Source organism: Limulus polyphemus, unplaced genomic scaffold, assembly GCF_000517525.1.
Source record: "Limulus polyphemus unplaced genomic scaffold, Limulus_polyphemus-2.1.2 Scaffold1320, whole genome shotgun sequence".
NCBI lineage: Eukaryota > Metazoa > Arthropoda > Merostomata > Xiphosura > Limulidae > Limulus > Limulus polyphemus.
This window is the reverse complement of record NW_013666930.1, coordinates 233,901-248,444: the sequence shown is the minus strand read 5'-3', so window position 1 is coordinate 248,444 and position 14,544 is coordinate 233,901. Positions and strand designations below refer to the sequence as shown.

Below are 14,544 nucleotides of genomic sequence, written 5' to 3'. Positions count from 1 at the left end.
AGAATATGCATATATTCATGGACAAATTGTTAGTATAAATATATATATATATATATATATAGAAATTTTGATTTTTTTGTCTACAAAAGACTTGTGATGTTTACTGCAACTTTGCCAAATTTTGTGAAGCTATATTACATACTTTTAGAGTTACAGTATGTAAACCTTCATTGTTATACCATGGTTACAAGGTCATGTAAAATACATGAAACCTTTGCAAAAGGATTAAGTTAACAGATATAACTTTAGTGGTAGTCTATTTGAGAAGAAATTAAATTTACATTACAGTGTATTTACATTACATGAGCATTACCTAGACGAAACTTAACACTTGTTATTTCATGCTCTAATATCAAATACATATACATTAGTCTGTTTCACAATCAAAGCAACAGCTAACTGCCAACCTTTGCTCCTTAATGACCAATATTATGGTCAAAAAGATCTGTCTGCTGTATTTATGTCTCTTTCATTACCCTTCTTAAAAATAAACAGCAACAAATGTATGTTGCAGGATGATGATATAAAATCCTATAATCATAACTTAAAATACAATCTCAGATATAACAAATGTTTATTAGCACTATTTTGTACCTGCGGTAATGAGGACTAAAACAATTTGAACAATAAAAATTAAAAGAGAGCATTATATAGTGAAACCCTGATGTTACACGCTCCGATTTAACGCGAATTTGGATATAGCGCGATGGGTCATTAACTTTTTCGACACGGGCTCGGTCTCTGGGACTGACCTCATAACCATAACCTCGTTATAGTTTACATACTAATAACTTTTAATATTTTAAGTGTATCTTTACAAAACCCCGATTTAGAGCAACTCGGTTTGTTTCGCTATGAGATTTTATGGACCTCAACGATCGCATTATAACGGGGCTACACTGTATTGTGACATCTAGATTTCTTGTGACTTTATCTAATTTAATCTGAATATATTCAGTAAGACCACTTTCTAATAAGATTTTATAAAAATTCTCACCTCTGGACTAGTCTGACTAACTTCATCTTGGACAGGTGCTACCACAGATAATGGATTGAAACTGGCACTATTTTCAGTACTGCAAACTGATGGTTGAAAAGGAATGCCAGCGAGGTTCTCTTGGTTAACTGGTTTTACACTGAAACGGCCACACTGATAGGCTAGATTGGAGCCTTCAGAGGTTGAGTTGCTGCCTTGTAATTGATACTTTGTGGCTTCATTTACATTTGCCTCAAAGCTACTCTTCATTAATGATTCACCATTTGGTTCTAGAGAAAGACAAGTGTTTTCAAAAATGGAATCAGGCTCATCTTGATGTACTTCTCTCACTGGAGTTACTAAAAACCGAGAAAACCTACTAGTCTGTTGTCCCTTTGTGAGAGTTTGCTGTGAAGCTGTGTTTCCTATAAGGGGAAAACAATTTAAACTTTAAGTAAATTAGATAATGTTTTTGAAGAAAAATTTGAACAGATCTATTGTGTGATGTATACTGTTATTTTGGTGATTTTATTTATAACAATTAAACTAAAATGGCATTGTTATAAAATATAGAAAATTTTTAAGACAAGCAATATATAATAGTTGTTCTTATTCACGAACACTATATTGCATTACTGCAAAACTCTTGTTCAAATAATAACAAACAGTAACATTTAAGAACTTCTAGGTACAAAAAAACACAGGGAAAGGTTAGGTAGCACTTTTTCAATAAAGCAGGAAGAATGATGGAATACCTGGCAAGAGATGGGATGAGAAGCTAGGAGGTTGCATTTGGGTACTGACACTACAAGTAGATGAGACAGGTGAAGAAGACAAAGTGACATCAACAGCTGAAGGAATCTCAGTAGATGAAGCTTGCTGAAACAATGGATTTCCACATGAAGTGGTGCATAACACACTTGAAGATGGGCTTTGTAAAATGTGACTTGGAAAACCATGAGTGACAGAAGCTGATTGAAGCTGCAAAGATGGAAAAACTACACTGTTGGCAAGAGAAGCAACAGGAAGAAAGAATTCAGGTTTCAGAAGAGATGGCTGTCCAGGTGTGATATTGCATGAGTGGGACTCAGTGACATCTGCCATTTCCATGACTGCAGCAGGGGTTTGAGGCTGAGAGTGGGGTGGAGGAAGAACCTGGCCTGACAAAGGATGATGAAGCTTAGGTAAGATGTCCAAAACTGAATTCTGCTGGGATCCAGATATCTCAGAATGGACATGGGACAACACTTGGGGATGGGAATGTGCTGGTGTAGTGATAGTTTGTGCTGGTACAGTCTGTGCAAAGATAGCTTGCAAACCTTGTTCAAAGTTAGCAGTTAAACCAGCAGAAGCACTAGTTACATTATGTAATTTTTGAAGTTCTAGTTTTAAATTTTCAAGATTAGTGGCCACTGCTAGTTTTCGGGGTGTCACAGCATCTGAATGAGAAGACAGGGATGGAAGAGCTTTGGAACGTGATGACACAGTCTCTATAGCATCAGAAGGTAAATGGGACATAACACTAGTGACAGATACAAACAAAGGTGTACTTGTGTTTCCTCCATAATTCAAAGGAGGTTGGAATTCTGCATTTAAAGTCATTGATTCTATCCCTGGGGTAGATGAATGTACTGCATCTTTATCTAATGTGGAAGAAAAAGGAAGTGAATCTTTTTCCTTTATTTGGTGTCCTGATGTAGCAATACATGACTGAGAAACAATGCCTGTCTCTGAGAAAAAAGAACCTGATGTAGCAGTACTTATAACAAAGGTTGGTTGGGATGGAATTGGAAAGGTCAATGTACAACACACTACTGATAATCCTAATGATTGAACACCTGCTGTACCCATTTCACCAGATACAGAACTGTTAGTTATGCACTGAGTACCAACTGTACTTGCTCCTGACAGCGGTTTATTATACAAGTTAAAAACACAAGCTTGTGCAGTACTTGATATAGTAGATGGTGCATCCTTTGATCCTACAGAGGTCTGATGAGAGATGTTTGACTGCTGGTAGGGTTCTGTTTTAGCACCCAGCACAGTCGTTTGACTACTATTAACAGTAGATGCTACTAATAGTTCTTTCTGATCCACTAAATGATCTGATGTAAGGGACTCTATATGGTTTACTTCTTTTGTGTGAAGAGCAGACTGAGAGACAATGTTTGTATTTTTCATACCCACTGAATTTGCCATTTGATTCTCATAATCACCCAATGTAACAATAACTGCTTGTTCTTTAAGCTGGTGTTTAAGTTTATCAATGTCAGCAGTAGGCTGTACAACTTTAAGTTGTATTACATGTCCTTCCAACTGATTTGTAGTAGAAAACGTCTGAGGTACACTTAATGGTTGAACAGTTTGCTTTCCAAAATCTGCACTGGTAATAGTAGACTTAGAGACAACTATTGTCTGTGGCAACTGATCTCCAAGCTGTATGGTGGTAACAACTGTAGAAGGGAACAACACTTGAGGTACTTGATTTTCAAGATGACTGGTAGTAGCACTGGAATGAGGATCAACTGAGTTCTGTGATAGTTCACAGGTGTTATTAACCAACACTGGGGCAACAGCTGGCTCTGGTATTTGTTGTCCAATGATAGTCGTGGAGTGAGGAATAACTCCTGGCTGTGATAGTTTATCTGCACATAGATTGGAAGAGAGAAGTATAGTGGCTGGTTGCTGTAGATGACCTCCAAGTTGACTGCTGATAGTAGTAGAGGGAGGAACAGCTGCTGACTGTGGTAGTTGACCTCCAAGCTGAGTGTTGATAGTAGTAGAGGGAGGAACAGCTACTGATCGTGGTAGTTGACCTCCAAGCTGATTGCTGATAGTAGAAACGAGAGTGACAGCTGATGGCTGTGATACTTGACTTCCAAGCTGGCTGTTTATGGCAACAGCATGTGGGAGAACTACTGGCTGCATTTTTTTACCTCTAATTTGACTGACTGCAGAAACATCCTGTGGTACTGGTTGTGATATATGACTTCCTCCTTGATTAGTGGTCATATCACTTTCACAAACAACAACGGACTGCACATATTGTCCACTAATTTGAAATGTCTCTGGTTGATAGCAGCCTTTAACAGACTCGGGACCCTTACTTTGAATCATTGAAATATTGTCTTCTGAAGTGATCATAGTGACAGGTGATTCCACTGTATCTACTGCCAATTTTCCAGCAACCACTTCTACATTAGTACTTGGAGACGATTCCACACATGGTGTCTGAAACAAAATACAATTTGCTTAATAAAGTACAGCAAACAGAATTGGAATACATTTACTACAAACAAAAAAAAAAAAAAGAGAGAGAGAAAGAGAGAAATTCTCCAATTTGAATAAAGAGTTATACTTAATTACTTTAAATTTAGTTCTTAAGCTTCATGTTTTCAATACGTGTAACTAGAGAAAGTATTAAACTACAAGCTCTTGCCAATCATTTAAATGTTTATCTTGCCTTGATACTTAAAATGAAAGAAAAGAAAACAAACAACAACAAAAAGTTTCTCTTAGTTTCAAATTACCGTGTGTTTGTAACAAGAAGATGGAAGAGTAAATATTTTTTAAAATCTTATTGGTAATGCCAAAACACAGAAGTACAGAAATGTACCAACTAAACAACTTTTAAGAAAGTGAGTGCTACCCATCTGAAAAATGTACAAAATACAAAAAGACTTATATTAATTTGATTGTGGGTATGTTTTCTAATTGAATAAGATGATTGTAAAATTGTAATAATGTGGGATTCCCTTGACCCAGTCAATCACTGAAATCACTCTTATAATAATTCTACTGTGTGTTGAACCCAGCTATTACAATAAAGTGACATCAAAATAAAACTAGTCCATAAAACTGCAATCTGTGACTCTTGAAAAATTAAACAGACTTAAAAATAACAAGCCCAATTCCATTTATTATAAGAGAACTTGGAAACATTTACTGGGATAAGACAAACTTTTAAGCTATTTCTAAATTTAGATTTATTGCAAAAGCATATTAATAAGAACAAAATTATTGCAGAGAAAAATAAACTATTTTTATATTCTTTAAATAACTCATTGAAACTTTTTAAAATCAAGTATATATTTCTACATGGTAATTTTCATCACATAAAATTAAAAACCCATGGTACAGTCACCACGCATTACTATTTTCAGTACACAAAAACCAAGATTTTATCTAATAAAGGCATTTCTTATTAAGTACACTTATCAACATTAAAATTATACAAGTAAAACAATAAATGAGCTTAAGTACTGTAAAGTTGAACTGTTAATCAACAGTAAAGAAATTTTTGTTATAGCTAAGAACTGTCAACAGTTTTGACTCACTTTTGAGATCAGCACATGCCATGTACTGCATTTTTGAATTTGAAGAAAAAAGCATTTATAGCAGTCTGTTCTACAAATATTTGCAAAATTTAATACCTTATTTAACTTTGTGGTTTCCATAACAATTGTGGCCTCTATGATAAAATTGTTATTTTACATCAAGCCAAACTTGTGTGCATTCTTAAACCATTATACAATTAGCAAATTGAAAAGATACAAAGGCTTACGGATGTTATATTATGTTGGGTTGACACACAAGATAATGGTATCATCTGCCTGCTTTCCAGTTCACTGTCCACTGTCGATGTGGCAGAACTACTACAAGTCACAACCGAGGTCAACTCGGCTAGTTTCTGCTGTAGACTACTGAGGTCAGGAACATGAGGCAGATTCTGGGATTGGTGCTGAGCAGCATGATTATTAGTGCTGCAATAAAAACATTTTGATATACAGTGTTTTAAAACAAATACATAATATGTTAAAAAGAAAAATAGTACACTGAAAATACCAATATTCATCCAAGTGTTCCCAACAAGAACTCTTGCTAAGGACAAGGCTGGATATCAGTTACCAAATTTGTGCTGTAACTACATCAGTTACAAAGAACTGGAAACCATTCAAAGAGTGTTAAATTGAACTTCCTCTATTTACAGTTCAACTTAATCATTTAAAAATTCAAAAGTCCCCAACCAAAATTCTGTCAATGATTACCTTGGATTGTTTTTCTTCGACATTTGAGATAGGTACTACAATTGTAGCATTAAGTATAGGGTGGATGTTTTACACACAGTTTTAAATATTTTTAGAAGTGTTTTCAGGAAAACTGTAATGAACTTATATTTACATTAAGCCAAGTTCTATCTCAACAGATGCTTAGTCAAAATCTAGTATGATTATCTGCATCAGATAAACTACATAATGAACAATAAGAAAATTGGTTTGAATATTAAAAAAAAATCACAAATGACTTAACACCTGACAGGGAATTCTTAAACCTTATGTCATTAGATACAAAACATACAAAATATTTAAAACAAACCTAAGCTCTGGATGTCTTGTGTCTGTATCTACCTCACTCTGAGTAGAACATCCATCATCTGTCAGAGTACTGGCCTCACTGGTAGTGATATTTTCTGGAGTTCTGTATTGAGATTGCAAACCTGTAAAGCTTGTTCCATGCACTTGCTTGTCACCAGCATCTATTAATTTACCTACTTTTCTCGTTTCATTAACAGATGCATCTCCCTGTTAGTTTCAAAGAAAATAAATCACAATAAATAAATAAATATATATATATATATATATATATATATATATGTACATACCTTAACCCTTTCCTACCCAGTGTTTTGGGTTATTATAGGGCAAAATAACACACCAAGTTTGGAAAAATTAAGTGTGATTTTTACCCTCAAATTACTTAAAAATGAAATCATTAATAAAATGTTGAGATTTTAAATTTTCTTTTGATGTTTTAGTAACATTTGTTTGCAATGAAATAAAAAAATCAAAACTTCTAGACCTAATTTTCGATTTTGTCCCCCCTCTGTTGTAATTATTATTAGTTAGATAGTGGAAATCATTAAATTTCCTGCCAAAACAGATACAACTTGCCAGTGTATGAAACTAAGTTGCAAATGTAGCAGTTCTGCATTTGTTTGAGGCTTATATTTTTGAAGTTTGTGATGTCAAGATCTACCTGCATGTTTTGATTTAGTTTTCAAGTTTCTAAACCTGACAAAATTATGAATATATTGACAGAAACCTGGGATTACTTTCTTTCTCTTTTGCAATTATTTGCCATAGAGTTACCTTACCTCCTTGTATAGTCAAACTACAAATTAAAGATGTAAAATTTCTTATTGCATTTCAAGGCACCTTGAGCCTAAGTGGGTTTTTGTCTTGTAAGTTAGAAAGGGTTTTATATTATTTATATGCTACAGAAAGGTAATAAATTAACTGAATGAGTTTCCTTTCAGGTTTATTATTTTACTGAAGTAATTGTGTTGGCACTAATTTTCTGTATACAAGAACTCAAGTTTTATAACTCAAAGCCATAGTGAAGGACAGTATTGTATTTTGCCCTTGGTCAAAGGTAAGTATCATTAGGTATGTTTTGAATAGATGTAAGTAAACTAGTAAATGAAGGAAATGTACAAGGTTTCTTCATAAAATAAAGTGAGATAAATACTATCTATTTATATTAATTTTAATACTTTATACTGTATTCTAATTTCACCATTTCTTTCAACAAAGTGACATCATTAGGCCTACAATGTGTATGAAAAGTGACTTTCAGGTCAACAGTTATGCGAGTCGTGTAAAAGTGCAGTAAGTATTCAAATATATATTTTAAAGTGTCCAATATTATCATGCTATGTGTTTGAAGTGTGTGTTTCAGATATGGTGACTTTTATGAGTTATCAATTTTGATCAATGCAAGGTTAGAGAAGGTATTATACCTGTTCATGAATTGTAAAAGGTTAAAGAGATATCACCTAAAAATATCATTTGTTTTGTTTAATTAAAAATCTAGGATGACAAAATACTCATCTTATTAAAAACCTTATTTCAGTAAAAATGTTTTAACTGTCCATTTATCTGTGGTTAATTTTACCATAACTATTATTCAATCTAAATTTTGCCAAGTATATTACCAATTAAAAAAATAATTTTTACAATACTTGAATTAACTGAGAAAAGATGTTTTATTCTACCATTAAACATGTACTTGGTCAAGAACTAAAATTCAAGATCTTATTTACTAACATTATCGCTTCTGTGTAACTTGTATATTTAAGTCACGGAACTTAACTGACACTCACATAGTTAGTAAGACTAATAATACAGCTTAAAAAAAGGTTAAATTTGAAACAATTTGCACAGTAAAATATAATGTGAAAGACATAGAAGCAAGTTCTTTTACTCACACAAATCCTGAATTCCCCAACAACCAAAGAAGCAGGAAGACGCTTACATAAGGAAGGTACACGGTGGACAGGAAATGTTAGAAATGTGCAAGGTGCAGCAGTTAGAAAAGAATCAGTGACAACACAGAGAGGATCACTAGGAAATGATGAAGTTAACACTGTAGGTGACTCTATGAAAGAGACATAGTCAATGTTATGAGATGACTGAGTCACCACTGGCTCAAATGACACCGGAGACACTGGTCTTGAGACAAACTGTCCTTGAAAGTTTGGCATACTAAGGCCTTGTTTTCTAAGGGGAGTTTGTTTGGATTCTATTGTGTTTTGTTTAAACAAAGTTGCAATAGAAGCATTGGGCAAAGGGAGATGTGTTAGTTGTTGATGAGGAACACCAAGTGATGAACCAGAAGTAAATGTGTCTTCAAGAATCACCTGAACTACAGGACCACTGGCTAATACTGGTGGAGTTGTAGAACCATGTAACGAACGATATTCTTCAACAGGACTGACCATAAATCTTGATCCCACTTGAACTGCCTTTGGTAATGAAATAGCACAAGTCATAATGTAGATTAATAATTTTTTTTAAATTAAAATGCTAAACAAATTTATCTCTTTTAAACCACTTTATTCCAAGAAAAGACATTAATACGTGATGTTTCTATATCCAAAAAAAGTATATGAAATGTATATATTTCATATTACTTGTGTGAAACTTATCAGAACTTTTCAAAATATAAAGATATAGGCAAATAACTTAGGCAAAAACTACATGTGGTTCAATTTTTGAAATTAATTATAATGATTAACTTCAGATTACTGCTCAAAATATTCAAAACTGTTTTGTCAATCTGCCGATGATCCTTATCTCTAATCTTTTCTTTCTCTACAATTAGTTTTATTAAAAGCATGCTTTAGATTTTCATGTTCACTTCAAACATAGAACAAATCACTATTGGCATTTGGGCGATCCAGAAGTATCCACCAGGTTTATAATTAGTACAAACACTGTTACAAAAACAAATCCAATAAACTAATGGGTAAGGAAGATTACATATTCCTGATTTTGCAATCTTTCCTTTATACGAAAAAAGAACTTGAACCAAACATAGCTCACATATAGTTATTAATTTTCAATACTAACTAAGTTTTTTTTTCAAACCTGAGGTAGTGAAGTGGCTGGTGCTTGTGGGCTAGCTACAATTCCTTCAGATGCTGTTGGATGGAAAGAATGACGAGTTCCTAGCTCAACCTGCGGAGAGGAGGGTATGACAGACTGGAAATGGGGCTTGTGTGCCGGTGATCCACATGATGCTGGGCAGAATTCCCTCTCACCATCTACTTTAGGAGTTGAAGGAAGACTGCCATCTTGACTATCAAAACTGCATTTCTGGAGCAATAAATACAGTTTAATCATGAGACACAACCAAGTAAGTATTGATAAAGAATTAAAACATCACCACCATAGAAATTTACACTTAAAGAGCAGTTATTATCTTCTAAGTAAAGAAAAATTAATGATCTTTCAGAATTGTCTACCCATCAAGAACACATCTTGCAGGTTTCAGAGAAGTTATTAAACTTAATTTTTTTCATAATTGTATCATATCATATCATACGTTTACTCAACTATTCTACAGCTCAAAACAGACATGTTAATGCTATATTAAAACTGAAGTTTTCAGTAGATACGTAGTGATTGGAAGCATAGAACTATATAGATCACTGGTTCCCAAACTCTTTTGATTGCAGATCACCAGAATTTTTGTGTTTGTGTGGACTTGATGTACCACATAATAATACAATTTAACACAACAAAAAAAGGGTTTAAAAAACCACTGAAATTACTAATATTAACCACAGACTCACCTTTCTGCATTTTAATGCAATGGATGAACCTGTTTGTGAGTAAAATTATATACTGTTGTGTATAATGTTCATCAGCTTTAACCTCAGGTCGGGTTCATTATTCACCATGCTTCTGTATTTAGATTTCAGGGTTTTAAGAGATTAAAATCTCATCTTGTACAGGTATATGTAGTAAAAAATGGCATCAGAAAACAAACTGCTTTGTCAGTAAGTTCTGGGTACTTTCTAGCTCTCTGGATCCAAAACTAATAGTTGATTTCTTTAAAATTCTAACCTTAATGTTTCATAACTGAAAGCTTCTAAAAAGCACTCTTCTTCTTTTGTAGAGAAACCAGCAGGCAGATCATTATTTTACAATATGCAAAATCTTTCAAGTAAAGAATACATTTTCCCACTAATTAAAAAACCATATAACAGAGAATTTCAGACATTTCCACTTAATTTATACATATTCTCCTTGCTTATATAGCTAAATTTATAAGGTCTCAAGTGTCGGTCTGCTCTAGGATCCATGAACTCTTCTTTTCTAATTATGAAACCTTTCTACAGACTGCCTGATGGGAGCTCACAAACTAGTTTGGGAACCTTTGGTCTATGTTTTGTTAAGTTCAGAATTAAAAGCCCTTAAGGTTTTTCATTACACATCAGACAAAGACTGAAGCACACACACACGCACATACATATATATATAATATCCTTTATGGCATTCAGGGAACTGTCAGGTTTTGATTAATTTTACATGCAAGTATAAAACAAAAATACATATTGTTTAATCATATCTAAAAGAAATTTGCCTAAGTTAGACAATCCAAAACTTAACTTGTCATTTCACTGTGATATTACAATTTTGATGTATTTTTTCATTTGCTTACCTTCTTTTTTTTGCTTTACACATTGTCTTGGAACTGTTAGTTTCTACATGTTTATGTGTGTATGTGTGCATGCGATCATACACTGTAAAACACAGGTAATAATATGCAGTAATCACAAATGTATACAAAATAAAAACAGCTGTAAATTAACAAGTAAATATTAACTTCAGTGTTACAAGTGTGAAACAAGATATGAAGTATAAGGAATTTTAAAATAATTGGTAGTATTGTAATCAAATTTCCCACATCAAAGTTTTCGTTTTTCATTCCATGGAAGCATTAAGTAATTGATACTTGAAATTGTCGGTACTTTGTGAAACTCCGTAATTACAGAATTGAGGAAAAGCAATACAATTGTACGTTTCACAAATACATCATTTATTACGACCACGGTTTCACCAGTAACCTGTACCTGATGATATTTTTATTGGTGAAACCACAGTCATAATAAATGATGTACTTGTGAAATATACAATTGTTTTGTTTTCCTCAATTCTGGCATTAAGTAATTGGTCTACCTTACTGTTTGATATTTACACAATCTATAGGTGAAAGCAGTCAGAGAAACTTGTCAGTACCTTGATGTGGTCCAAATCCAGCTGCTCTCTTAGTCCTGGACGTCTTCCTGTTACAGGACTTGATGTGGATGTTGGAACATGGACCTCACCTATATGAACAACTGGAATCTTGTCTGGATGTTCTTTTAGCTGAGACACAATCTCCTCAATCTGATCAATAAAAATATCTGCATGGTGTTCAGCAAGTAACTGAGTCATCACCTATTTAATAAGGAGATAAAAATCCTTAATTGTCAAAAAAAAAACACCTACACAGAAACTTTCAATATCCACTGGGGAATTCCAAACTTTTACATGAAGAACAATTGTATCATTTCACTGAAACCTTTAGCAAACTGATGGCAAGGTTCATATTTAATAGGTCAACATTCAACAATTAAAAAAAAAAAGGAAACTATAACAATGTAATATATAGTATCCTACCCATTTCTAAAAGTACATAAACCATTATATAGTTTCAGATTTACTTTCAATTATTTATGTGTTAGTTTTAACAACAGAATTACTGATAACATTGATACAAACTACATCAGCTATTTTTAAACACATTATTCTGAACTATTTATGCCTGTGGGTTCATGGCTGTTGGTTACAAGGTCCCTAATCACAAGTCACATGTAACAATGTACACAAAAATGCCATCAACATCACAATTGACTATTTACTGATGTGAACCCATATAATTTATACAAAAATTAATAATTTCACCCAAATTGTTTGGTCAATTCTATAATCTGAGTGTTGTAACAGACAAAAACAAAATTACTCAGTCTGATACATTATGTGGACCCCGCAAGTAGTGGACAGCATCCAAACGAGTCAGTAATTTGAGTTAATATGTTGCCAACTTAAAGTATATTAAGAATTACTGTTAACAGATATACATATTGTTGTGGTCCAAAAGAAACATTTTTTGTGATTCCACAACAAATTATACAAAACCAAGTTTAGGAAAAAATGTGGAAAGTAAAAGATTAAAAAAATTTCCAACATAATTAATTTGTGAAATACTTTTAAGAAAGGTTTTCTTAAATGCCATTTTTCATGAAATCCTTTAATAGGTTCCATAAAACTATCACATTTACATCTATCTGCACTAGCCTTAGACCTGCCAACTATTGAAAATATAAAATAGTAAGGTATTGGCCAAATTGGTAGGTATGCAGTCAGAATACAGGGATTGTAATGATTGCAAATGATTGATATTTTTTATGTGAAGTGTATCTTTTAATGCACTATGATGTACTTAATCACACTAGTTGGCAATGATGTGTTGTGAAAAACATTTATACACATAGAAAATGGACAGTGCATGTATACTTACATTTTCAATGCTGAAATTGTTTCTGCAAAATTTATCAAGGTTTATTAAGTTTTTTATTTTTAATAAATATATCTACACAAAATACATTTTATTCTAAAGAACTCTCATTTATTTTAATAAATACTTCTATAGCTTTTTAACAGTATGTTAAAACAAACTAACTGCAGAGTATTAAACTAGGCAAAAAAGAGTTACCAAAGAAAGCACACCAGTAAGTATACTGTACTATTAGCTTCCATAGTGTAGGAGAAAGTTAACAAAGAAAGTACACCAATCAATAGTGTACTATTAGCATTCCTAGTGTGGGAGAAAGATAACAAAGAAAGTACACCAATCAGTACATTATACTACTAGGCTTAAGTCTCTCTTTTTCTAAATATATATACATATATAGCAAATTCTTATTTCCATTTATTATAAACTTACCAGATTGTTACATATTTCTTCTGGAACAACATCTTCAATACCAAACTTGAAAGTGACAGTCTTCTTCATTGATTCTAAAAGGCATTCCACAACACTATCCTCATCAACACTCAAAACAGTAAGTCTTGGACCCCGATCTTGGGTCCGTCTACGCTTACCAAGTTTCTTTCGTACTGCATGTTTAACAGAAATGTCAGATGAGATGTCACTCTGTTCACTTGCAGAGTCCACATTACTGGAACAGCTACCAAAGAAATTGTACAATAAACATTAGAGGGGACTGTAGCAAGTACCTTTACTGGATGCCATCTCTGCCAGGTAGGTTGTGTCTTTAGTCTGCTCAAAATTTCATATTTTTTTAGACTGAAATACTGCTTAGATACTAAGCTTGATAAATTATAGTGAATTCTATGGTATTGATATAGTAATTTATGATTTTTTAGTTATTCAACTGTATATATATATATAAAACATAAAAAAAATTATTTTGTTTCATATCCTTCACGTGCAAAATTTTAAAAGGCTTAGCAAATGAGTACAAAGGTCATAACTAGAAAAGATAATTGTTTGCTTTACTTCTTTATTTACTGTTCTATGTTTTAAGAAAAGTAAGTTTCAGAACTTATTTCTAAATAGCAATAATCTATATACATATATATACAAAATACTAGTCTACTAAAACACAGCCAAGACAGGTCACTTTGTAAAGACTAAAGGTCAGTTTTATATTATTGGATAGGGTTAACATGAGTACACGTGTGCCGCATCATTCTAACTTCTGTATTTTTAGCCAGGAATGGCTGAAAGGTCAATATAATAAAAATATTAAATATATATATAAATATTATAATGTTATGAGATTTAACCTATTTAGTCTAAACGTTTATGTTTTTGGATTATGATATGTAGTCATTCTAGAACGAAAATGGCACAATTTATATTCATTTCCTAATTTTTTTAATATGGTTACGAGATCAGTCAAATAACAGATAAATTATTAAGTTTTTTCTTAAGAAAGGTTTGACAACTATCTTGAAATTATAAAGATTTTGCATGTGAAATTTGAAAATTTTCTGATGCACAAAAGTATTTTTAATCTTAAAATGAAAATTACTTTGCATGGTGGATTGGTAACATGCAAAAAGAAAAAAAAAAGCATGAGAAAAACATTGCTTTACAAACCTTAAGACTTAACCTGATGATTACCGACTACTAACTTTCTTAGTAGGCAA

General features: G+C 32.7%; 1 protein-coding gene across 4 annotated transcripts in view; it reads right to left on the bottom strand.

Annotated features, from left to right (window-relative positions):
• The window catches only part of LOC106463081 (serine/threonine-protein kinase WNK1-like), a 110,824-nt gene that overhangs the window by 8,314 nt on the left and 87,966 nt on the right, over nt 1–14,544 (bottom strand). For 3 of the 4 annotated variants that reach the window (XM_022390491.1, XM_022390493.1, XM_022390492.1), the window contains exons 11-18: nt 13,313–13,556; nt 11,563–11,763; nt 9,406–9,633; nt 8,676–8,780; nt 6,353–6,558; nt 5,541–5,739; nt 1,732–4,207; nt 998–1,401 (exon numbers count right to left, since the gene is read on the bottom strand). In XM_022390491.1, the coding sequence (XP_022246199.1) occupies nt 998–1,401; nt 1,732–4,207; nt 5,541–5,739; nt 6,353–6,558; nt 8,676–8,780; nt 9,406–9,633; nt 11,563–11,763; nt 13,313–13,556 (4,063 nt within the window). The remainder of the gene's footprint in view (nt 1–997; nt 1,402–1,731; nt 4,208–5,540; nt 5,740–6,352; nt 6,559–8,675; nt 8,781–9,405; nt 9,634–11,562; nt 11,764–13,312; nt 13,557–14,544) is intronic. The other variant, XM_022390494.1, reaches the window with a different exon arrangement.